At 42.3% G+C, this 26,837-nt stretch overlaps 4 protein-coding genes across 4 annotated transcripts in view; 3 read left to right on the top strand and 1 right to left on the bottom strand.

Annotated features, from left to right (window-relative positions):
- Positions 1-1,462: 1,462 nt before the first annotated feature.
- Positions 1,463-3,729, top strand: LOC108161148. Its single transcript, XM_033393619.1, has 3 exons — positions 1,463-2,055; positions 2,116-3,093; positions 3,161-3,729. The coding sequence occupies exons 1-3, from the start codon at positions 1,768-1,770 to the stop codon at positions 3,512-3,514; spliced, it is 1,620 nt and encodes a 539-aa protein (XP_033249510.1). The 5' UTR covers positions 1,463-1,767; the 3' UTR covers positions 3,515-3,729.
- Positions 3,730-6,392: 2,663 nt separating this feature from the next.
- LOC108163101 (condensin complex subunit 2-like) lies at positions 6,393-7,523 on the top strand. Its single transcript, XM_017298189.2, has 3 exons — positions 6,393-6,485; positions 6,539-6,833; positions 6,894-7,523. The coding sequence occupies exons 2-3, from the start codon at positions 6,546-6,548 to the stop codon at positions 7,521-7,523; spliced, it is 918 nt and encodes a 305-aa protein (XP_017153678.1). The 5' UTR covers positions 6,393-6,485; positions 6,539-6,545.
- Positions 7,524-8,018: 495 nt separating this feature from the next.
- Positions 8,019-9,217, bottom strand: LOC108163103. The gene is made up of 2 exons (XM_017298197.2): positions 8,669-9,217; positions 8,019-8,601 (listed from the first exon to the last, which is right to left on the bottom strand). The coding sequence occupies exons 1-2, from the start codon at positions 9,032-9,034 to the stop codon at positions 8,248-8,250; spliced, it is 720 nt and encodes a 239-aa protein (XP_017153686.2). The 5' UTR covers positions 9,035-9,217; the 3' UTR covers positions 8,019-8,247.
- An 8,060-nt stretch (positions 9,218-17,277) lies between these two features.
- The window catches only part of LOC108163099, a 78,368-nt gene continuing 68,808 nt past the window's right edge, over positions 17,278-26,837 (top strand). Inside the window, exon 1 of the mRNA XM_033392629.1 lies at positions 17,278-17,878. The gene's annotated coding sequence lies outside the window, so the exon portion shown is untranslated. The remainder of the gene's footprint in view (positions 17,879-26,837) is intronic.

Raw genomic sequence — 26,837 nt, forward strand, 5'->3', positions numbered from 1 at the left:
CTCTAGAGACAAACAGTGGAGCAAAGAGGTACGAAGTAACTGGTGGCGTCCCCCAAGGATCAGTACTGAGGCCGCTGCTATGAAACGTCATGTATGACAGGATCCTGCGGCTTCAGCTGCCAGACGACACATGCACGAATGGGTTTGCCGACGACGTTGCGAAAAACCTGAAGGATGTGGAAAGAAAGTGCGACGACTCCATCAGGGTAATAAAAGAGTGGCTAAGCTCCGTTGGGCTCCAACTGGCCGACCATAAGACTGCTGAGCAGTCGGAAAAAAACGGAAACGGCGGCAGTAAATGTAGGAGCATGCAGAGTAGAGTCCCTGAGAGCCATCCGGTATCTAGGAGTGATGCTGGATACACGCCTATGCTTCCGGGAGCACCTAAACCAAGTGAGCATAAGAGTGGCAGAAGTAAGCAGAGCATTGAACCGGATTATGCTCAATACAAAGGGTCCGAAACAAGGGCGACGGCTCCTACTGCATAATGTGCTTAAAGCAACAATGCTCTACGGAGCACTAGTTTTGGGCGAAGGCGGCCAACACCAAATCTTACATGCGGGGATCCAAGCAAACTATCGACCTGTTGGTACGAGCAAAGGAAAGCCACTCAGTCAACAGCAAATAGTGAGGCTATTCGACGTCGGGAGCGGCAGAAGAAAATGGCCGAATTGCAGCGAAGATGGAACGAGTCCACAAAGGGTAGATGGACATACGCTCTCATCTCAAGCGTAGAAAAGTGGTGCACGCGAAGGCATGGATATGTAAATTTCTACTTGACGCAACTCTTAAGTGGTCATGGTTGTTTCAAGGCATACTTTCACCGATTTGGGCACGAGAGTGACGGAGATTGCCCTGCCTGCCGAGATGGATCCCCAGAGGTTGCGGAACACATACTCTTCACCTGTCCCAGGTTCGAAACCGAGAGAGAAACCAAAGAATCATTCGTGAGCGTAATGCTGGAGTACTCGACGCAGTGTGTGACTATGCCAGCATAGTAATGCGCCAACTACGCGAGGATAAGGGAGCCAGCAGACGGCGAACACGAGGGGCACAGTATGTCCGCCCGGACCCTGCGACGCAATACCTGACGGTCGTTCCGCCGGAGCTCCTGGCAACCAATTTTCCTATCTTATTCCCCCTATAACTACTGTATATGTACATATGTTGTTACTATTGTATTATTATTTATTCCGTAAGCCCTCTTTTCTTATCTTTCTTTCTCTCGTTTTTTTCCTTATCTAATAAAAATTGAATTTAAAAAAAAAACCTATTCTACACTTTTACACACATTTTGCATGGATTATATGAACATTTTTACTGTCATTTTACAGTTTTTACACAGCATTTACTCACATATTACACCATTTACTACGGCTGCAGAGATGAAAAAAATACAAATATCGATACCTTTCACAGTTATCGAAACTATCGTTGGCCCTTTGACAAAATGTGTGACAATACGAACAATTTTTGATATTCACTTTGTTGCAATCATTGAGCTGGAACATTCAAATTGGAAAAAAAAATTAATATTCATTATTCTAGTGTGCAAACCGATATTGTGGCATCTTAAAACTATAATTTTCGTTTATTTATATTGCGGTTGCAGCCCTGCGCGTGTAAGTGTGGTTATCTTCATCCCTAGAATTCGGCGTCCACTCGAGGAAACTGTAAATTACCAATACGAAAATAGTAAAAATCAGGAGAAAAACTATACTCTCTTATTTGCCGTCCCCCCGTAACTACACACACCCAAGCATTGCAATGACGTCGCCACACTCGGAGACCCCTCTGCGTCGATCTGCGGTGGGCAGCTACCGCAAAAACGACGAGGCCGAGCGGCAAGAGGCACACCGGCGCACACCGCTGGTGCAGCAGGACACTCGCAAGAGTTCAGCTCTCGAGTCCATCGAGGAGAACGAGACGATACGCTCCTGCGTGGATCTGTACAACTGCGATAAGCTGAGCAAAGACACTGCCTGGGATACGTCGTTAATTGATTCGCTGGCCACTCTAATGGATCGCCATCACAAACAGCTGAACAATTTCAAGGTGCGTTTTATCCCTTCGACCAATATGGAGAGCTCCTAACCCACTTTTCTCCCTTCACAGATGGCTGGCTATTCGCTGGAGGCCTCGGCCAAGGTCTACGGCCTGCGTGTAGACTCAATCTACAAAGATGCATTGCGTATATCGGCGGGTTTGAATGCTCGCCCCTTGAAGGGCTTACCTGAGGGACCTTCAGGTGATGGCGAAGATGCCGATGCGGCTCCCAACCAACAGCAGCAGGCGGCACCTAAGCCCAAGCGCCAGAAAAGGAATTTATCAACGGTGACAAAGAACAAGGAAACATTGAATGCGCGTTTGGACATGGTGCCCATGCAGGAAGCGATATTGGGGAAGATCAATTCGACGGTGGGCTCCCTCGATGCCTCCGCTCGAATGATACACAACATTCTGCCCAGCGTGGACTTTGAGATGCGGCTACGCCCAACCAACAAAATCTGTGATGACACCGAGGAGACGGATGAGCTCATGGCCAGCGAAACGCTGAGTGCTGGCACCAAGGAATGGACCAATGAAGAGTTGTGCAATGCGGAATGGCTGCCTAAGCTGTACAACCATATGGACAAACTAAATCTGCGGCCACTCCACACGGGCTACGTGATAACCAGTGCTCCCAATCCCAAGCCACAGTCGGGATCTATTTCAGAGGCGGCCCCCACATATGATGACGCTGCTGAGGGGCTGGATAATGCGGACGACTTCGGTGTGAATCCCACACGGGCGCCGGGTATAAAAGTTAGCCAGAGGTTTGGAGAAGCCGATCTGGTTGAGGGACTGGGCAATGATACGGATATGGATGGGGGCTCCCACCACGACGATTCCGACACACAGCTTTTTGACAACGAACATTTCACCACAGATGATCCTGTCATGAACCGAATGGCGGCAGAGGGCATTGAAGAACCCACGGACATGATGAATGAGGATTCATGTGAGGATATGCTCAATCAAAGCCAAAACATCCATGAGGATGAGGATACAATCTTGGAGATATCCACCGAATTTAAGGATGCACCAAGGCAGGTGGGTCTTTGAGGGACATACTATTCCCAAGGGTGTCTAAAATATCATTTATTTGGTTCTTTTTCAGATCACAAAAGTAATTGTGCCATTTGAGAAGCGTTCCAAGGTGATCGACATGAAGAATCTCAAGAAATGCTGCCATTCTTTGATCCAGAAACAGCTCCTGAGTCCTGTCGATGAGGCATCGATACCCTCCCACCCAGTGCCAAAGGAAGAAAGCTACGCGAAGGGTACCGCCAGCTTCCAGGAGGTTTACCGATCGTTGCCTGATGTCTTGAGTGACAAAATGAAAGATTCTCTGTCCCCATCGGTGGCCCTCTATGCGGTTCTCCATTTGGCCAACGACATGAAACTGCGACTGATTCCACAAGAGAATCTAGAGGATTTTCAAATCCGGCAAGTTCTGGATGACGAAGTTTAGAAGTAATCAATCTCCACACAATTTTAAAAAAATGTTTATGCACCAAAACATACAAAACACTAAACGAAACGAAGCAGGACTCATTGCCAATGTATTTTTTGATGATTTTTTAATTCCATTTCTCAAACGGTACCCCGTTCTAAGTCATAAGATTTACAACAATAGAAATGTGTGTGCTACCATATTAACAATAAATTAATATTTTTGAGAGCACATGTACTTTGAACCTTTTTTGGGTTTTTGAACATAGAACTTTTTTTCCACCCAATGCAGCGGAGACGTGTGTGTGAAATACTTGATAACTATTTATTTTAGTCAGTAAAGGAGAAGAGTATACAATCTTCACCAGAAGACGCCACTTGAAAGCATGCCCTAAGCAACTTCAAGGTGCGTTTTACTCTTTACCCCACCGACCAATCTGCAGAGCGCTTAACCTTCGTTTCTCCCTGCACAGATGGCTGGCTCTTCGCTGGAAGACTTTTCCTACTGCTCTTTCTTCTATAGCCTGTGTCTCCTTCGACGTGGGAGAAAATTCGTGAAAATTCGTACTCAATCTGTAGATTGCATTATTTATATCGGCGGGATCGAAGGCTCGCACCTTGACGGACTTACCTGAGGGAGCTCCAGGTAATGGCGACGGTGGGCTCCCTCGATGCCTCCGCTCGAACGATACACAACATTTTTCCCAGCGTGGACTTTGAGATGCGGCTACGCCCAACCAACAAAATCTGTGATGACACCGAGGAGACGGATGAGCTCATGGACAGCGAAACGCTGAGTGCCAGAGCCCAGGAGTGGACCAATGAAGAGTTGTGCAATGCGGAATGGCTGCGCGAAATGGTCAACCGTATGGATGATCTAAATCTGCGGCCACTCCACACGGGCTACGTGATAGCCAGTGCTCCCAATCTCTAGCCCCAGACAGGATCTATTTCAGAGGCGGCACCATATATGATGACGCTGCTGAGGGCTGGATAATGCGGAAGATTTCGGTTTTATAAATGTCTAGTATTTTTGATACCCATCACAAAATCTCCAGGAGTCCGCTTAAGAGATTTTGATTTAAAAAAATTGTAGTTTTCAAATTAAGGACGGCTATGCGCCTCTCACACACAAACACTTCTTCTTCACTAAATACTGCATCGTGGTGACGTTGGAACGCATTCAACACTGCCAAATGGGACATCATCATACGGGCACGGAGTTTTGGAGTCGAAGGACAGCTCATGCGCATGGTCCTGGACTATTTTCAGGACCGGATGCTACTCTAGAGACAAACAGTGGAGCAAAGAGGTACGAAGTAACTGGTGGCGTCCCCCAAGGATCAGTACTGAGGCCGCTGCTATGAAACGTCATGTATGACAGGATCCTGCGGCTTCAGCTGCCAGACGACACATGCGCGAATGGGTTTGCCGACGACGTTGCGAAAAACCTGAAGGATGTGGAAAGAAAGTGCGACGACTCCATCAGGGTAATAAAAGAGTGGCTAAGCTCCGTTGGGCTCCAACTGGCCGACCATAAGACTGCTGAGCAGTCGGAAAAAAACGGAAACGGCGGCAGTAAATGTAGGAGCATGCAGAGTAGAGTCCCTCAGAGCCATCCGGTATCTGGGAGTGATGCTGGATACACGCCTATGCTTCCGGGAGCACCTAAACCAAGTGAGCATAAGAGTGGCAGAAGTAAGCAGAGCATTGAACCGGATTATGCTCAATACAAAGGGTCCGAAACAAGGGCGACGGCTCCTACCGCATAATGTGCTTAAAGCAACAATGCTCTACGGAGCACTAGTTTTGGGCGAAGGCGGCCAACACCAAATCTTACATGCGGGGATCCAAGCAAACTATCGACCTGTTGGTACGAGCAAAGGAAAGCCACTCAGTCAACAGCAAATAGTGAGGCTATTCGACGTCGGGAGCGGCAGAAGAAAATGGCCGAATTGCAGCGAAGATGGAACGAGTCCACAAAGGGTAGATGGACATACGCTCTCATCTCAAGCGTAGAAAAGTGGTGCACGCGAAGGCATGGATATGTAAATTTCTACTTGACGCAACTCTTAAGTGGTCATGGTTGTTTCAAGACATACCTTCACCGATTTGGGCACGAGAGTGACGGAGATTGCCCTGCCTGCCGAGATGGATCCCCAGAGGTTGCGGAACACATACTCTTCACCTGTCCCAGGTTCGAAACCGAGAGAGAAACCAAAGAATCATTCGTGAGCGTAATGCTGGAGTACTCGACGCAGTGTGTGACTATGCCAGCATAGTAATGCGCCAACTACGCGAGGATAAGGGAGCCAGCAGACGGCGAACACGTGGGGCACAGTATGTCCGCCCGGACCCTGCGACGCAATACCTGACGGTCGTTCCGCCGGAGCTCCTGGCAACCAATTTTCCTATCTTATTCCCCCTATAACTACTGTATATGTACATATGTTGTTACTATTGTATTATTATTTATTCCGTAAGCCCTCTTTTCTTATCTTTCTTTCTCTCGTTTTTTTCCTTATCTAATAAAAATTGAATTTAAAAAAAAAACCTATTCTACACTTTTACACACATTTTGCATGGATTATATGAACATTTTTACTGTCATTTTACAGTTTTTACACAGCATTTACTCACATATTACACCATTTACTACGGCTGCAGAGATGAAAAAAATACAAATATCGATACCTTTCACAGTTATCGAAACTATCGTTGGCCCTTTGACAAAATGTGTGACAATACGAACAATTTTTGATATTCACTTTGTTGCAATCATTGAGCTGGAACATTCAAATTGGAAAAAAAAATTAATATTCATTATTCTAGTGTGCAAACCGATATTGTGGCATCTTAAAACTGTAATTTTCGTTTATTTATATTGCGGTTGCAGCCCTGCGCGTGTAAGTGTGGTTATCTTCATCCCTAGAATTCGGCGTCCACTCGAGGAAACTGTAAATTACCAATACGAAAAAAGTAAAAATCAGGTGAAAAACTATACTCTCTTATTTGGCTTCCCCCGTAACTACTCACACCCAAGCATTGCAATGACGTCGCCACACTCGGAGACTCCTCTGCGTCGATCTGCGGAGGGCAGCTACCGCAAAAACGACGAGGCCGAGCGGCAAGAGGCACACCGGCGCACACCGCTGGTGCAGCAGGACACTCGCAAGAGTTCAGCTCTCGAGTCCATCGAGGAGAACGAGACGATACGCTCCTGCTTGGATCTGTACAACTGCAATAAGCTGAGCAAAGACAATGTCTCGTATACGTCGTTAATTGATACACTAGCCAATCTAATGGATTGCCATCACAAACAGCTGAACAATTTCAAGGTGCGTTTTATCCCTTCGACCAATATGGAGAGCTCCTAACCCACTTTTCTCCCTTCACAGATGGCTGGCTATTCGCTGGAGGCCTCGGGCAAGGTCTACGGCCTGCGTGTAGACTCAATCTACAAAGATGCATTGCGTATATCGGCGGGATTGAATGCTCGCCCCCTGAAGGGCTTACCTGAGGGACCTCCAGGTGATGGCGAAGATGCCGATGCGGCTCCCAATCAACAACAGCAGGCGGCACCTAAGCCCAAGCGCCAGAAAAGGAATTTATCAACGGTGACAAAGAACAAGGAAACATTGAATGCGCGTTTGGACATGGTGCCCATGCAGGAAGCGATATTTGGGAAGCTCAATTCGACGGTGGGCTCCCTCGATGCCTCCGCTCGAATGATACACAACATTCTGCCCAGCGTGGACTTTGAGATGCGGCTACGACCGACCAACAAAATCTGTGATGACACCGAGGAGACGGATGAGCTCATGGACAGCGAAACGCTGAGTGCTGGCACCAAGGAATGGACCAATGAAGAGTTGTGCAATGCGGAATGGCTGCCTAAGCTGTACAACCATATCGTCAAACTAAATCTGCGGCCACTCCACACGGGCTACGTGATAACCAGTGCTCCCAATCCCAAGCCACAGTCGGGATCTATTTCAGAGCGGCCTGATGTCTTGACTGAAAAATGAAAGATTCGCTGTCCCCATCGGTGGCCCTCTATGCGGTTCTTCATTTGGCCAACAACATGAAACTGCGACTCATTCCACAAGAGAATCTAGAGGATTTTAAAATCCGGCAAGTTCTGGATGACGAAGTTTAGTGACGAACATTTTAAAATACTGTCTTTTTAGAAGACTGATACAATGCTAGAAGTAATCAATCTCCACACAATGTTAAACACATTTTCATGCTTCAAAAAATTCTAAGATATACGACAATAGAAATGTGTGTGCTACCATATTAACAATAAATTAATATTTTTGAGAGCACATGTACATTGAACCTATTTTGGGTTTTTGAAGCGGAGACGTGTGTGGCGAGAGTGGCGTCTTCTGGTGAAGATTGTATACTCATCTCCATTACTGACTAAAATAAATAGTTATCAAGTATTTTACACACACGTCTCCGCTGCAGTGGGTGGAAAAATAGATCTACGTTCAAAAACCCAAAAACCCACCCAAAGGTTCAAAGTGCATGTGCTCTCAAAAATATATATTTATTGTTAATAGCACACACATTTCTATTATTGTAAATCTTATGACTTATAACGGGGTACCGTTTAAGAGATGAAATTAAAAAATCATCCAAAAACACATTGGAGATGAGCCTTGCTTCGTTTCGTTTAGTGTTTTGTATGTTTTGGTGCATGAAAATGTGTTTAAAATTGTGTGGAGGTTGATTACTTTTCAACTTCTAAACTTCGTCATCCAGAACTTGCCGGATTTGAAAATACTTTAGATTCTCTTGTGGAATGAGTCGCAGTTTCATGTCGTTGACCAAATGGAGAACCGCATAGAAGGCCACCGATGGTGACAGAGAATCTTTCATTTTGTCACTCAATACATCAGGCAAGGATCTGTAAACCTCCTGGAAGCTGGCGGTACCCTTCGCGTAGCTTTCTTCCTTTGGCACTGGGTGGGAGGGTACTGATGCCTCATCGACAGGATTCAGGAGCTGTTTCTGGATCAAAGAATGGCAGCTTTTCTTGAGATTTGTCATGTCGATCATTTTGGCACGCTTCGAAAATGGCACAATTACTTTGGTGACCTGAAAAAGAACCAAATTAATGATATTTTAGACACCCTTGGAAATAGTATGTCCCTCAAAAACCCACCTGTCTTGTTGCATCCTTAAATTCGGTGGATATCTCCAAGATTGTATCCTCATCCTCATGGATGTTTTGGCTTTGATTGAGCATATCCTCACATGAATCCGCATTCATCATGTCCATGGGATCTTCAATGCCCGCTGCCGACATTCGGCTCAAGACAGGATCATCTATGGTGAAATTTTCGTTGTCATCATTTCCGTTGGCGGCATCGCCGTGGTGGGAGCCTCCATTCATATCCATATTAGTGCCCAGACCCTCAACCAGATCGGCTTCTCCAAAACTCTGGCTAAATTTTATACTCGGTGCCGAATCGTATTTGAAAAAGTAATCCGCTTCAAAGTTGAGTTTCGTGGGCAGTATCAGCTTCATAGTTTTTCTATAACAAATTTTCTCCTGAGTTGTACATCTTTCGTATTGGTAATTTACAGTTTCTTTGAGATGACACCGAATTCTAGGGATGGAGATAACCACACTTAAACTCGCAGGGCTGCAACCGCATAATAAATAAACGAATATTAAATGTTTTTTCCAATTTTAATGTTCCAGCTCAATGATTTTAACAAAGTGAATATCATTAATTATTTGTACTGTCACACAATTTGTCAAAGGGCCAACGATAGTTTCGATAACTATGCAAGGTATCGATGTTTGTATTTGTTACAACTCTGTAGCCGTTGAAGAAGAAGAAGAAGAGATGAAACGGATTTACAAAGCGTTTGATATGGAAATGGGAAAATATGAAAAGTTCCCACAGAAAACAGGCAGCATCTAGCGGCCAGTAGTAATGGTTATGATGGGCGTCACCTAGCGGACAGCTTTGCAGCGAACATGTTCCATAACATTTGGTTAATTATGTTGAGACAACATTTTGTTGTAGGTAGTTTCTTACATCTTACATTACGTGTACAATGTGGTGTAAAATTTGCGTAAAAGCTGTGTAAAATCTGTAAAATGTCTGTAAAAATGTTCAAACAAACCATTCAAAATGTGTGTAAAAGTGTAGAATAGTTGTTTGTGTTTGCGTGCCTGTGTGTGATTGAGCCGTCCTTGATTTGAGAACTGCAAATCTCTTCAGCAGACTCCTAGAGAGGTTGTGATGGTTATAGAATATACTTGAAATTTATAAAATTAGACGGATAGAAATCAGTCAAAAATATATTCCCTGGCAATGGGAAATTCCGCAATAAACTAATAGCCAATCTACAACCCACTGGGGCGTGATTTGTATCTGTAAGCTGTAAACTTATTTTTCCAAAACTTTTTAAGACCCCACCCACTCTCGAATTTCATTGCCGAGACGTAGACGTAGCCGTAGGTAACCTTAAACCACCTATGGAAAACACTCAACGCAGACCCCGAGTATCAATTAAACACTTGAGGATAGAGGGCCCACAGCCACAGCCACTGCTCTGCGCTTGACTGCTCAATTAGCCAAAACTCTCATCAGGCAAGAGGCAGCAGAAACAGCAGCAGCAACAGCAACATCTTCAAGTAATCAATCGACAGGAAAGGTGTGAAAAAATCACCAACGAAACGAAGCTTTAATTGAAAACCTATCTGCCCCACACAGATTTTGCCATGGGGAGGTGGAGAGGCAGCATCTTGTGGGTCGTTAACTATGATTTGCAATCCGTGCAACAGGCAACAAGCAGCAGAGGCCTGTGTGCCTGGCTACGTGTTGCCTCCTGCTGCTACTTCTGCTGCTGGATGGTAGGGGAGGGGCTTTCGATAATGATAATTTCGCATGAGGTTCTTCTTCCTTTTTGGGATACGGTTGTAAAATTTTATCGCCAAAACATGACGGGCAAATCAATTTTTATTATTTTATCATCCATCGACGCCTGCTTAAAGGTGCTTAAAACCCTCTAAGCCCCCTTTGCTGCTCCTCTGCTGAGGAATCAGAATCATCATCCGATGGATCTATCTTTCTACCATCCATCCGTGGAATCTATCTTTAGCCTTCCATCTCTAGCTGTACTCCAACCGCAGAATCTATCTCATAACTAAAGAGGCAATCATCATCCTACCAACGCCGACAATCGACATCCCAGCAGCAGCATCCTCTCGGAATGAAGACTCAAAGCAGAACAATAGATGTATCTGCCAGATGCGGTGTAGGCGGGGGCTGTGGGGGAAGGGGTGCCCACAACAATGCGCTAAATCATTATCAGTAATTATGCATTGTGTTGCGGCCACGCTCTCGCTCTCGCTCTCTATCTCTCTCTCTCTCTCTCTCTCTCTCTCTCTATCTCTCTCTCTCTCTCTCTCTCTCTCTCCCTCCCTCTCTCTCTGACAATGAAAAACTCCTGGCCCCCTGCCTCCCTCCTGCCACTCCACTCGAGGGAGGAGGACTCATAGATACCCAATGCACTAGGGAGGAGCTTGTACCTTTTCTGTTTCGTTCGCTTTTTGGATTGCGCTTTTGATTGATTTCGTTGATTGCAGTTGGCCTTGAGCCCCGTGCCCGTGCCCGTGCCCGAGCCCTTGTGGCTTATTAATAGCCCCATTCTCATCCTCATCCTCCCACCAGTATTTTTTTGTAGCTTTGTATCTGAGGGATTTATTTCTATCCATCCTCTAAAAGTTCTCTCTTTCGGCAAACACCTGAGAGACGAGTGGTAGCTGCTCTTGTGCAAAATTTATTGGCTGTGTGCAAACATTTTGTGCATTTAACTGCCTGCTAATGCGATTTACAGATACGCAGAATAAACACCAAGTCGACTGGCTTAGGCGTTGCCTCTTGTTTGGTCAGTAATTTCCACAATTGGAGACGATAGAGCAGCCACAACTGAAGGGAAATGCAGGCAAAAGAGGAGGAAGCAAGGCAGCCCAAAACTGAAGAGAAATCAGGCTTAAACTGAGAGGGAAAGTGGGAGAAGTGGGAGTAGCCGAGAGGATATTGGGACCCACAAACTGAACGAGAGATTGAAGGTAAATGCAGTGTAGCCTCATAAATCACTCAACGCTTACCTTCCAATGATGGTTGGTGAATTTGCTAAACGGGTGCCACACGGGTCCACGCTCGAAAATGGTAGAAAGGAGCATCTGTGGGGGACAGGAGAGGGGTACTGCAAAGGCACAGAGAAGCGGCAGTCCCTAATCTATAAGTGGGGGCTCCCTCGAAAGAGGATGATGGCCAAAGAGGTTCACAAAAGGTGAGACCTGGTCCCCACATGGGTTGATACGAGAGTTACGAGTAGGGAGAGAGTAAAGGGAGAAGAGGTGAAAAATTTGGAAACTAGTGGAAAGTCGTCTATGGAATGTTCGAATGTTAGATTTGATGAAAAATAAGGGATATTTCCACCTGGAACTCCTAGATCCAACCCTCGGAAAGGCTCAAAAATTGCACAAAGGTTCTGCTGCCTGCCTCCTCCACTGCTGCCTCTCCCAACAGTTGGCGATGTTCGTTTCGTTGGGTAATAAATTAAGCCTGCATTTGGCTATTTTTGTGGTCATTAGGCGCGACTGCAGTTTGTCTGTTTTTGGTTCTACCACTCGTACACCTACTCCTACCCTTCTTCTGCGATTCTTCTGCCAGTCGACAAGTCTCTTTCCACATAGAAGTTTTTAATGAAATGTAGTCTCTTGGTCTTAAAAGTTCTACTCTGTGTGCAACGCAACGCAATGCAACGCAAGAGGTAAGCCATCATCTTTTAATGTGGCAATGGCAAATGGCATTATGAGTTATGTGTCTGTGTCTCGTGTCTCTCTGTGGTTCCTTCCAAGTGGAAGATGGCTTAATTTCTGGCTCTGTGGCTGTGTGGCTCTGTGGCACTTCAGACTCCTCTTCAGAGTGTGTGCTACAGTTCAATTAACATAATTAATGTGCGCTCCACGCCACAACACTCCACCCGTTGCGTCTCCGGCCTCTCTCTGGTGATTCTTGGAAAGCTCTCCCTCTGGGAGACTTTCGTATCAACCTCTTTTTTCTGCTTTAATGAACGATTAACTGGAGCTTATTTTTAAATGATTGAGAGGTTAACCTTTTGGCCTACCTCCAAGGCGGACTTTTAACAGATTTTTTTAAACAAAATTGTAATTGTTTTTATCATTTTCATAAATATAATTTGACGGAGGATATTCTCACAGTTTTTGAGTGTTACTTCGGGTTTTTACACCTTTTTTTTTTTAAGTTTTATTACAACCTGAACTTGAACTTTTTTAATGACTTCATTTCAAGGTCGAGTAAATAATGTATGATATGATTCGAAAGTAATTCTGAATCTTGGGAAAACCCCAACCATTGTCTTGGTTTAATGAGATTTCCTCTCACATTTTCATTATGTTTTTTATGTTATTTTAAAGATTATTCTATTAATGAAACAATTTTACAACTCTAACCAAAGGGAACTATAGAATGATAATGCTACAAAAATGTTAGTTCTTTGATTAGATGAATATACTGCTTATATATCGAATTTCTAACCAATCTCCGAGTATTTTCCTCACCTTTCATGACTATACTGCATATATATCGTATTCCCAATCCACTTGATAGTTTTTCCTCACTTTTAAGCAAAGTTTTGGCTAAGAAAACGCCAAAAACCGACTTAAAGTTTGATTGATTCGAATACAGTACATCCCACAGTTTATTTATAAGCTTTACAGTCAATCAAAATCAATTTTTAGTTCGGAAAACTTTTGTATATTTTCGCCACTGAAGGCTAATGCGATGGTTATAAAGTTTTTCTTCTCTTGGGAGAAGTTTTTTGAATGCTTCATTGCCAGAGGACACTGTTGCTGGTGTAGGACTGGGTGTAGTTTGCCACAGGATTCTGCTGCCACAGGACTCCTCTGTCTGCTTCTCTAGATCTCCGTTTACTGCTCCTCGAAAGCGACAGTTTGAGGATACATGGTATATGCTTATGTGCCATTAGGTGGGCATATTAAATGACTTCTTGGCAGAAGGGCAAACATCCAGGGACAGGGTTTAGGCTATGGTTTATATTTCAGGCCATTTGGCAGCATAGAATTTCAGGCTGCACTCAAAAACAATTTCAGATTGCACGCGAAAGTGTTTTGGGGGGTCGCTTAATGTTCGCTAAAAAGGTGTTGACGGGAGCGCATAAGCAGCAGCCAAGCAGCCAAGCGGACATGTGTGAAATATGATATGCTCATTAGGGAGCCCCTGACACGCCCCTAAATAAACCAAGAACCCAGAGGCCCGCCCAAGGCGGCGTCTCCTTCTCTCTCTGGCAAGTCAAGTGCATAAATAAATGCCTGGCATTTGCCTCTGCCTCTACGTTGCTGTTCATCTGATGGGGGGAAAAGGATGGGGCAAGATGTGAGAGATGATGATGGCAATGCAGCAGGCAGCAGGCAGCGTTAAGCGGTTGAAAGCAAAACGCACACCTGCCACCCGTTTATGGCTCCGTTTTTGTGATATATCATCCGGTTGCCAGGCAAGGCAGCATCTCACGTACAGGAGGAGCAAGGACACCTGACAACGCCACCACCCCCGTTTCAGAAATGTAAAGCAGTGGGCCAACAGAATTTCTGGCTAAGAAGCCAAGTCAAGTCAGTCAACTGGTTTCTCATTTCGCATGCACGCCGCATCTTGTGGATACACTCAGGCTCATGGAGTCGTAACTCAAGGGAGAGAATATCTTTGATTACCAAGATCAAATGGATGGATGGCAAAGAAGACAAGAAAGTGGAAAATAGTGGGCAACGAAAGCAACGAAAAGAGTATCCAGCATTCCCTTTATCGTGGCCCAAGTTGGGGTTCCAGTTTTTCTCGTTATACGCGCATTGTTTTAGTTGAAGTTCAGTGCGTGGTCAATCGGCATAATAAATCATAATAACGCCCACCAGAACCCATAAAAAACTCTGCCCCTCGCGATCACCGATTAAGTCATCATCAACGAAAGCCACAAGCCACAGACACAGACACAGAAGAGACTCTGCAATGGAAACAATGCGTCGTCGGAGTCGTCGTCGTCGTCGTCATCGTGTGGCGTGCCCAAAAGTAGCCCTGGGGTCAGGGTCGGGGTTCGGGGATCGTCTCTGGCTGGGGCTCGGGCTTTACAGCGCCTTTGGGCCACAGATTATTTAAAAACCAATAGAGATTTAATCTGTTTGACTTGGCAATAAAGTCATTTAGAATGTAAACATCGCCTCGTGAAATGAGTAAAGATCCATTATGACAGCAGCAGAACCAACAAAAGCTTAAGAGTTCTTCAAGGGAGTTATCAACTGCGAGAAAGGGAGTTTTACTTTGACTGTGACCTACTACTGGAGCTGCAGCGCTCCAAGGAGGATTTTCCTCGAGTTTGAGCTATGAAATAATACTTGGAAAAGGTGGTTACCCTTTGATGAAATTTGAACTGACAAAAAACTATACCTCTTTTTCGCATTTGAAGAATTTTCAACTAAATTTTAGCCGATGGTTTAGTTGTTAGAATTCGTACAAGTCGTATTAATTTTATTATTAATTACCTTAAATAATTCAGTAAATAAATAAATAATTTTTAAATATTTTCCAAACTATTGCATTCTAAGAAAAAATGAAAAAAAAATATTTTTTCATTTGAAAATTTGTAAAAATATCATACGATTGTGTGCCCTTCAAAAGCTGGACTTTTTTGTGTATTTTTTTCCCATTTTCAGTTTTAATCCCCCTGAGAAAATTATGTTCTGTTTGCATTTACTTCATTCCAAAGCGCTTTCCAAGGAAATCTGTTCATAGAGCAGTAAAATGCAAAGGCAATCTCTGTAACAAGTTGCTGCAGAATAAATGTCTAGTATTTTGTCATGTGTCCACACACTCAGCATTCCACCCCCATGCTTTTCATTCATGGTTCTTGCCTTAAAGTAATTTCGTTCCCCACTTTTTTCCGAGTGGAGAAGCCTTTTTTTTGCCTGTCTTCAGGCACCTGTTGCCCCCACCCACAGCACGAGTACTTTTAATATTATTTACATCTCAATCTGAATGATGCAAGCCCCAATAATCACAATATTTATTTCATTCGCTCCCTCTTTCTCTCTGTCTCTGTCTTTCTCCGGCGGCGGTGGCGATGGCTTCCGCTCTTCAATAAAGGAAACAGCATTACTCTTCAAATGCAAAATGCAAATCAATTGAAAATACATATAGAAAATCTGCAAAGGAAAAGTGGTCGAAAGGAAGGTACAAAAAATAAACTAAAACTTGTAATAAATAAAAAAATCAAGCACCGTTAACGGCAACAACAAATACACCCACAGGGACTTTATTTACGGATGTTTTGGCCAGAAGAGAGAGGGAGTTAGAGCCAGAGTTTAAGGCAGAGTTAGAGCTAAAGTTACAGTCGTAGTCGTAGTCGGAGTTGGAGCCAGAGACGGAGAAAAAGTTAGAGCCAGCGTTAGAGCGCCCAGGGTTTGTCTTGCTTTTGGTGTGAATTTATTGCTTAATCATGCGGGTTTTTTTGTATATTTATTTTTGCTGAAAGGTAAACAGCAGGGAAATGCCAGCTGTGGAAACTGAAGCTTTAAATACTCTAAGAGAACCATTTTTGCATCCATTAAATATTGATCTTCTTTCAACGGATAACCAACTTTTGCCAACGTCCAAAACTATGGCTGGAAAATTATCAGAAAATACTAGAAAAAAATACTGGTAAAAATAAATACATCAATAAAAATACAAACAATTAAAAAAAAAAAGTTTAAGAGCAGAAACCGTTATGAAGAAAATACCAGAAAATATGCTTGAAAAAATACTGTAGAAATATACTACAAATATTAAACATACTAGAAAATACTATACAAAATTAATACCAAAAAGATGTTACTCTAAAATACCAGAAAATAAGATATACCAATAATGACGTAATATTACTATAAAAATACTGAAAAAAGAAAACTACCAGCAAAATGAGCAGAACTTATTTAATAAAGACCAGAAATTACTAGAAAAAAATACAGATAATTCTAAAAATACTAAGAAAAATACCCAACAAATTCTAAAAATTGCGGTAAGAAATGCCAAAAAATACTAGTCACGATATCATCTCTTTTGAATAATAAAGTTCTTCCTTTCTCAGCGTTGCAAACATTTTACCCAAATCATACTAACCTCCCACCAAAATAGGTTACAAAGCGGGTTCAAATGCAAATAAATCCTGCAGAAATCCGGTCCAGGTCTCAGTTCAGGTCTCGCTGCTCTCTGGATGAACTCCAGCTTCAGTTGCTCTTTTTTTTTGTGGGGTCTCTAACAAGGTGTAGTGCTTGTCTAACTGGACGTTCCTCTGGCGTTACTCTTCTGTGCCGCTCTCCGTAGTATGTTTTCTGTTCCCTTCTTATGTAGGCGTTTTGGCGTGGTTGTGGCTCTGGCTGTGGCGGGGGTCAGGCCCCCAGTAGCATACTCAAATTTGTTGCAGCAGCAACGTGGTTTTTGCCGTTTGTTTTATGTGTGTGGGCGACAGACGCAACTGGTAAATGCAGCAATTAATATGAGGCGCACATGCAGCAGCCAGCAACAGCACAGCAGCAGCACCGAAGCAGCACAGCAACAGCTTGCCCACCCACACAGCACACACAGCGAAGCTCCCATCGAACCGCAACATGTTTGCCTCAAACAGCTACAGTTCGTATCTCAATCTACAGCGAACGGAACCTCAAGCTTTGGTTCGTCCGCTCACTCGAAAAACGAGTTTCGCCGCGTGCGGATTGTCGTCTCTGTGGCTGTCGTAAAATAAAAAAATTTCTGCTACTGGTAGCAGTGCTACTGCAATTCCTTCATCAATTATCTCTTTGAACAAAATAACGCACCATTAAACAAATGCAAAGCAACAAAAATTTGTGTACAAAATTGTGTAAAAGTGTAAAAAAAAAACATAATATTGTTTGTCGTAACTACAAATAGCGGTCTATGGTTTGTTTTGAAGCTATGGGTAAACCCAACATTAACCGCAACAACATTAAATTTGTGTTATTTTTAAGCCCATAATTTATGGAAATTATCAGCAAAAAATATATATATTTATTTGAAATCTCTACAAAATACAAGAGTATTTATTTCCCTCCCTCAAGTACGTGTAAAGTGAGTGTAAAAGTGAGTGCTCCAATTGGTTTATAGAACGTGCAAAGAAAACGGTTAATACCCGAAGCAAACAACACACAAGAAATCTAACAAATAGATGAAGCCTACACTAAAATGAAGTTAAAATTGCCCCCAAGCACAGCCTGCATGCTAATGGAGCTGTAAACAAAGCCCCAGACCAGCCACAGAATATTGTGAGTAACTTTTAACTGTTTTGTCGGTTAGTGGGTTCGAAAAGGGTGGAGGCTGTGTGCTACCAGATGTTGCAGAAGAGCTGGGTTCAATTCTGGGGAAGGTGTGAGAAATATTATAATTTCTGCAGCTGCAATTGTGATAATTGAAGCTTCGGGGATTCGTATTTACATTTAGATATATCACTATCTAAACGCTGAGGGAAATCTATGATGGACTTTTCAAATTAGTGCTTCAAATATTTGGTATATTTCTAGAATTCATGGTTATTTAATTTCCTGTCTTTTTGAGCATTTTTTCCCACGAAAGTTCTTTAGGCAGTGTTTTTCTGTTTGACTTTTACTCTTGTCACACGAAAAACTTCTTAGGTGAAAAAGTTTCTGCACCAATAAAAAAGCTGTACAAATTATAAGCTGATATTTGAAGTGGGTGAGCAGAAGAAAATAAATGTGATAGGATGGCTTATAAAGGGAGAGAATGAGAAGGCGCAAATAGATTTAGTTAGAAAAAAAATTTGGTAAGAGCTTTGTAAAAATACTATTTAAATACCATAAATATAATAAAACATAAAACATTAAAGCATAACAGAAAAATATTGAAAAATAAAAAAAAGCATAAAAAACCTTAAAGTATAAATATACCCGTACATAATAAAACAAATACAACCAAAAATTCAATAGAAATATTAGATAAATTTCAGAATAATACTACATAAATACCAGAAAATGACCACATAAATATATAAGAAAATACTAAAATAAATAGCACAAAAAAAAAATATATATATAATGTAAATTCCAGAATAATATTAGAATAAATACTAGATATTACCGCATAGGTAATACCAGAAAAATTTAAAATTGACGAGAAGATACCAGAAAAATCGAAAAATACCAGACAAAAACCAGAAAATACATATTCTAATAGATAAATTCAAGAAGAATTCTGATATATTCTAAGAAATAAAATATGTATGTGTTCTAAAATTGTAACAAATTTTTGGTTAACACCAGAAAAAATACTCGAAAAATAGTAAAACATAAAAAAATTGCTGAAAGAAGATAAGAAGCTAAGCCCCTTGAAATCCGAATGGTGTTGAAAAGTAGTACCATTTCTAATATATTGCAACCCGTTTTAGCCGTTAGGATTCCAGTTTTGGTATTCTGTTGAATTCTGTCTCTAGAGTTTCTTGACTGGAAGTAATATTTCATGGTGTGCTCATTTGTTCTGCAGCTTTTGTTCTCCACACACACGGGCGATGATTGGGGGTACTGGGGGTATGTGTCGAAATAATTTCACTTGACAGTTGGCTAATAAACTTGCCTACTTCATGGCCCTCACACTGCTCAGATCTGGGGGAGCCAGAGACCTCTTCAACGCCTCATTACTCATGCTAAATCTTCTGGCACTTTACACCTTCGTATAATGCAAAGGTTGTCAACTTTTGGTAGAGAGTGTGTTGCATGAGTGTCTGTGCTCTTTAAGCCTTATGCAACAGCTCAAATTAGCCATGCAATTTGTACTTAACTATTTACAGCGCACCAGAGTGTGCTGCCCCAGAGAGAGAGACAGAAACTGGGAAAGTGGGATTGAGAGAGGGTTTGGGGGCTTCTTGAGTACTCTTTCTGTGCAGAGGCGTTTGGGGGCCGTCCATCTGTGTGTGAGGGACGAGAATAATAAAATGGCAAAGGACTTAAAACGAGACGCGACAACAACGTGCGGATGGGATGGCGGACGTAGACAAGCGACAAGTTTATCACTTGTTAAGCCAAACGTCGGACAGGCGATGCTTCAGCAGCAACAGCAGCAGCCACAGCCACAGCTCTGGGTTCCAGCCATAGATGCAGTTCCATCTTCTGCTGAAGCAAGAGAGAATCAACTCTCAGCTCAGCCCCCATCTACAGTCTCAGCTCTAGAATACGAATCGGCTCCATCTTCTGCTGCAGACTACGTCCAGACGATGTCTCGGCAAAGTCGACGACGGCGACGACTGGCAGGCGGTGATGGGCGCGGCAGATAAGGCACTTGGCCAAACAGAATGTGGACTTGGCCAGAATGTGGAACCTAGAGATAGGTCGCGTGGATGGGATGGCTGGACGGATGCAATTTGCATGGGAGTCACACGAAAGTGAGTTACATTTAGGGTTGAAATACAAACGGGATGGCTACGAGGATATCCAAAGGGAATACACGAAAAGATGAAGGTTCAGATAGATGGGGATATCTGTTCGAATAGAAAAGGGGATATGAAAGATGACGTCTGGGAATTAAAATGGAAATAATGTGGATATCTAAAGAGAAAGATTATGGATTGCAGCGAACGACTGCTAATGGAATTCTAGTACTTTCTTAGGAAGTACAGAAAAATACTAGAATAATACTAGAAAAATTAATAATAAAATAAAATTAAAATTCTAGAAATATACATTTTAAAAACACCTATATAATACAAAAAAAATATTATAAAATACTAGAAAAATAATTAACATTCTCTTAGTATTCATTAATTCGTCATTTTTTAAATTTATGTGTACCACAAAAAATACTTAAAAATACTACACAAAAATAGCTCAAATACATACTACAAAGAGAATTAAGAAATATAAGATAGTAGTAGAAAAATTACAACAAAACATCTTTAATACTATTGGAAAAAAATTGAAATATACTTCAAAAAATAACCAGAAAAATTCTGAATTATTAAATGGTACTAAATAATAATACTTGAAAAATACTTTAAAATTAACGAAATAATACGTTAAAAAATTAAAAAAAAAAACTCTACTCTATTTTCAATATGCCATATATTAAAAAAATATAAAGTAAAGATAAAAGCGAATAAAAGTGCTATCATAAAAGAAGAAAAATCACAACACGAATGAGGGATTCCCTTGAGAAGGAATTCATGGGATAACTGCATGTGCATTATGGCGGTTAATGTACCTTAATCTCATGCAGATACTTTTCTGTTTAAGTCGTGCTTACATCCATGTACTCCTCCTCTGATATGCAAGAGTACATATACATATTTAAGCAGCCACAAAATGGGAAAGATCAATAAAAAGATACTGGCCATGTCTTACAGTAATGGGATTACCCTTTAAACGCTTTAGTAAGCCATCAAAATGAAACGTTTAAGGAGATGCTCTCCCAATAAAATACCATAATCCGCTTTTGGGAGACCATTTTTGAGACAACTTTCGGCAACTGTGTCTCCTTTTTGGCTTCCTTTGCTGGGGTCTCACGAACGAAGTGGCCATCCTCTATCCCACATGAGCGGAAGAGCATCCCGAGAGCAAACCACATGGCGGAAGGGGAGGACCAGCTGCTCCTCTTTTAAATAATGTCTGCAAATTGTTTTGAGTGACAATAAGCGAAAAATCGATGCTCAAAAAGATGCAGCTTTGGGCCATGGCAACAAACGCCGCCGTTGGCTATAAATACGAGAAGTGCCCGCCGCCGATAAAACAGGAAGCAAATGTCAAAGTGATTGTCAACTCAAAAATTACGTATACGCATTCAATCGGATGCTTTTCCATTGATACGAGTCGAGTATCGCATCGTATCGTAGTTTGGCGAGAGATTGCTTTCGTTTCCGCCATCATCGGTGGGCCACAGCAGCGACAGCAACAGCAACAGTCGATTGTCTGTGGCCTTTTCCATTTCATTTTCAATTTTTGCCTGCCAACACATTTTCACTCTTTTAAGTTTTTGCCTGCCCGTCGCACATTTTCCCTCATTCATGTGATGTTAATTTTATTGACTTTTCCCAAAGAGGATTGCAATGGTTCTGCCTGGCTCTTTCTCTGATTGGTCTTCATTCGTCTGATTCAACGTTTTGGCAGGTGAGAACAGGTGTCTCGTGTCTTGTGTCTTGTGCCTCGTGTTTGAGGGTGTAATTGATTAGCTGCCGTGTTAATTGCAAAATCAACAGAGCCACAGAGCCACAGCTCCCTGAAGCCTGCGGAGGCTGTTGCTGCTGCTTCTATTGATGAGGAGGAGGTGGCACAGAAATGGGATGTTCTGGTGCCCCAAGAGTGGGGGGCTTGTGCATAAGAGGCGTCCCAAGAGTGGGGCTTGGGCTCGGTGTTGAAGGTGGAGAGCCCTTCAATTAGGAGTAGGCTTACAGGAGGCTTGACACCTGTCTTAATTATGGATAACATTTTTGTAAAATTACATATTCCATGTCAGTCAATAAAGAAGCCAAGGATATGAGTATCTATTTCAGTATTAATTAGAGTAAACAGCAAATTAAGGGAAAAGTCAATGTTTGAATATGTAAATGTGATTAAGAAATGCTCATTTGATGGTTGGAAAGGCATTTAAGAGACTCATAAATGGTATTTTGTATAAATTAAATTTCTCCTTAATGCAGGCGCTACCCCTGAGAGTCGCCAGAGAGCCACACGTGCCCTTGTTCAAGGATTATGAATATCAAAAGCCAACTCAAAGCAAAAGCTACTTAATCAAGTACCGCTCTTTCTTGCTCTTAGCCCCCTCTTAGTCTTTTTTAAGCCCTTCCAGCTAGCCCCTTAATTAGCTCACAAATCTATTAGTAGAGGAGTTTTCTCTCTCTTTTTCTTTCTCTCTGCCCCTCTAGAAGCAATTAGCTTTATTAAAGCGCAACAAATTGTTGTAGGGGCTGCCCCCGTCGGCGGAACAGGTGCGTAAACAATGTGCTGAACGGACACTCCTGGCTCTGCTCTTTGATTTACACAAAGTATCTCGAAGATACAACTGCAACTACAACTTTAATTAGAAAGACAAACAGGCAGATTCCACAGCATGACAGGAGGTGCTTCCTACCCGTCCCCGTCCCATCACCGCACCATTTCCTTTGTACTCTTGAGAGATTTCCCCCCACAAAGCTTTCCATTGGACAAAGGGGAAAATATATATTAAAATATTCGCAGGCCAGGCGATGCAATTTAATTAAAATTTTAACTGGAAACAAAAACACAGACAGCCTTTAGGTCGCATAATATTTTCTAAATGGGAGAATGTGGGGAAAATCTGTCCCGAGACATTGAATATCCATCCTGCCATCGAAGCTGAAGCCGCTAATTGAATTTACGCCAACAGTCCCCGAAGGGTCCTTTGAGAAGGGAATTCCGTCTCTGATTTTAGCAGTCGCTGACCCTTGTCCTAACACGTGTCCTCCGCCAGAAATTGATAAGCCATAAAATATACGAATATTGGCCAGCTGGTCTGAAAGCAACAGCTTCTTAAAAACATAAAAGGGATGTGGGCGCCCCCAAAGGGGCTTCCCTTGCCCACTTTTCCCTACGCCTCTCAATTGCAACTCAAACAAAAAGCCTAAAGAGCCTTAAAAGAACAAAAAGTTCCTCCAGCAGACGCGGCTCCCTTTCGTTTCTGCTTCATTAATTTAATTTTGTTTTCACAATAAATTTTCCTCAACAAAAGGGAAAGAATTTTCCCAGACGACACGCTTATGCTAATCCCAAAAGAAAAAGTACAAGAACATTTGCATGCCATAACTTTTTGGGGGCGATACATGGACTTCCGTGTACGTACTCGTATCTGTAATGCACAGAAAAAAAGGGGTGGAGGATTGAATTTGGAATTCTTCAGAGATTTGTTCTTATATTTGTTGGGGCTCTTGGCTGCCTTTTTTTCAGTCTTTTTTCTGCTCTAATGCCTATGAAATATTATGAATGAATCAACTATTTGGATAGAACGTGATGTAGTACGAATTCTACAAGTTTCTCCAAGTATTTTAATAGTTTTTTTGCCTCATAAGTAACTGGAGCGGAGCACTTCCTGTCGCTGTAATTCAAAAGGTATTCCAATACGCGTACATAACGAATTATTCTCAGAAATGTAAGATTGTACCCCGTCTTTTGGGATGAGAATTTCCCTGGAAATCTTTAGAATTTCAATCTAATTTTGTCTCTCCTTTTCGGTTACTCTTTGGATCTGCGCCGATGTAATATATAATGCATGAATCATGAATATAATGAATGACTTATAGAACGTGATATCCGGTCGTAATATTATTTGATGTGCCACACGAACGCTTCCTGTCGGATTATTCGATAGGAAATATGTTTAAGATTTCGTATAAATTCCAGAGAATTCCAATCGAAGATCTAAGTGATCATTTGGCCCAATATTCCTCCATAATTTCCTTAGTTCCCTGCAACCCAAAAGCTGTCTGCAACCTCTTTTCTGTTGACCAAATCGGATAAAGTTTTTCATTTGATTTGCTTGGGTTTCCACAGCCAAGAGCTTCACTTGCCACATGCCACATTTAACCCTGTTTTTGTTCATATAACAAATGCTGCCTGCCCCTTTTTGATGGGGTTAAATGGTGGGACTCCATCAAACACTTTGGGGCCCTTCGCTTCGCTTCGTTCGCTTGAATGAAGACCGCCTGCCGGCTGCCTGTCTGTCTATCTGTCACGTTCTTCGCTCTGCCAGAACTTATGACTATGTCAAACGAATGAAATGTGAATCAGGTAAAAGACATCGCTAAAACATGAACAGAGCAGCATATACAAGTGCTTGTAGTGCTGGGAGTGTGGAGTGGGAGAGCTCGTTTAAAAATGTATTAAATGAGCTCCAAGCTGAAGGAAGGGTTGAGAGCCCCAGCCCCCCTGCTTTATTGGAGCGTGAGGTCAGTGCTGGAAGGGAAGAGTATGTCTGTGTGTCTGGCGTCCCCCTTCTGTGTGTAGTTCAGGCTTTAGTTCGCTCTGTCACGCTTTGATTGAGTCTCAGCTTCAGCTTCAGCCTCAGGGATCTATCTGCTGGGGCATGGGCCATGGCATCCATCAATTTGGCCAAAGAAACTGTTCAGAACAGAACAGAACATGTTGCCAGATTCTACGACCCGACCCACAGCTGGAAAACAGTTGCATGTCCATTAGGGCTGTGCTGTTCGTTCGGTCGTTCGTTCATTGGTTCTTTGGTGAACTCTAATCAAGTGCCTTGACTACGAGTACGAGTCCTCTGTGAAACTATCTGCTGTGATGGTTTGTTGTTGGGAAGAGCTAAAATGCACTGCGGGAAAACAGGATATATTTATTATGTTTGGGATGGTCAATGGAAGAGTCGTGATATCTTGAAAGATATAACTTTAAATTGTATACAAATCAGTTTCAGTTAGTATTATTGGGACAATAATTTCGTATAAATAAGAATTTTTAAAATCGATTTATTGATTATTTTTATAGATTTTTAGTTATCGATTTATTGATTACTTCAATTTATTCTCCGGTTATTTTGCATCATTTTAATTTGCTCTTCTGATTGTTGTCTTTGTTTTCTACTATTTTCTATTAATTTATCATATATCTCTTTTAAATTGATATCTTTTTCTATATTATGTCTTTTTTTATCGATTTCCAAATTATTTTTTGTAGTTTTTCAATATATTTTTTTGTATTGATTTCTCAGTGTTTTGTTATTTTTTTTAAATTCCAGTCCTGAATTATTTATTAATGATTTCCATACTGTTTTTTCGTATTCTTAATAATTTCTTACTGATTTCTCAATTATTTGTTAAGGATTCAGCGATTATATTGACTTATTGGTTGGTGTATTTAGATCTTTGAACATTTTATACCAGAATTTCATGAATGTTAATACTCATCAATTTCTCTCAGTGTTCTCAGTGCACATTTACACTCATTCGATGAAGGAAACACAGCACAAAGCACACTCCTTCCTATTAGCTAATGGACTCCCTGCTGCTGGCAGTGCACCTACGGAGATCTCAAATTGCAGTTGCAGTTGCACAGACTTAAAGTTGTTTTTGTTGTTGCAGTTGTTGTATGTATTTTGGCCAAACTCGTGACCCAAGTCCCTGCCTGGGCCGCTGCACTTGCCATTGCCGTTGCCGTTGCAGTTGCAGTGCCGCTTGCCCAAAAAGTTTCGTTCTGGCATTCCCATTCCCAGTCCCGATGTTTGCTGTTTGATGGTTGTTGCTTGTTGCCTGTGTTTGCTCTTTGGTTACGGCCAAACAATTACCCAAACAGCCAGCGAGAACAGCGAACCCCGAACAGAACCTTTCTCCCCACTCGAACGAACGACAAAACGAACGAGCAGATGGTAGGATGCAAGCGGCAGTGCCAGCAGGGAGAAGTGTTTTGGGAGAGGGGGATTGGGAGTGCAGGGGATTGCAGGGGCTTAGGCCCTGGGCCCTGGGCATTCTAGCGGAACTTTGTGTCGCATTATGCCGTGTTTTTGAGTTGTCAGTGGATGTTGTTGCTGTTTGTCGTTCGCTGTTGTCGTGGCTACATGTTGGCTACAATGTTGCCTTCAATTGTTTTTCCTCATGTTTTCAGAATTTGTATACGCGGTATTTCTGTGGGGATGACGTATTTGTGGATGGATAAGCAACGGATAGAAGATATATTACCAATAAACAACTATTTTTTAAAAGATCTAAGAGCTAAAGCTGCCTTAACGGTTGTGCTTTCTTCTGGGGCATCAGAAAAAAATCCTGTGGCAATCACCATTTCACCTATAAGTACATCAATATTAATGATTGTATCTACATATATTTTAAAAATCATTGCAATCTGATAAAGATAACAATCTAAGAAAACTAAGAATCCAAGTATCTTTCGATATATTCCCAGGTATCTTTCTGTCGGTTTCCACTGCTCTGGGTTTTTTTGGTGCCTGTAAACGACGTGCACATGCATAAATACATAACCAGATACATGCCCAGATACAGATACAATTGTATCTGTTACTGTGCAGTCAGTGGCCATGGAGGCATGGCTCCCGGTGTGTTCTATGCTCTGTTCTCTCTATGGACAAGTGCACACAAACACACATCCACACACGCACTAATTATGTTTTAGTTGCCGCTTGGCTGGGCGTTGCAACCACCCCCTACCCCCTCACCACCCCCTATGTATGTCACAATTTTCGGTTCTCGTGCCTTTTGTTATATCAATAATAATACGAGGCAAAACGGGAGGAAAATGGGAA

Source organism: Drosophila miranda, chromosome 4 (assembly GCF_003369915.1).
Source record: "Drosophila miranda strain MSH22 chromosome 4, D.miranda_PacBio2.1, whole genome shotgun sequence".
NCBI classification, from domain to species: domain Eukaryota; kingdom Metazoa; phylum Arthropoda; class Insecta; order Diptera; family Drosophilidae; genus Drosophila; species Drosophila miranda.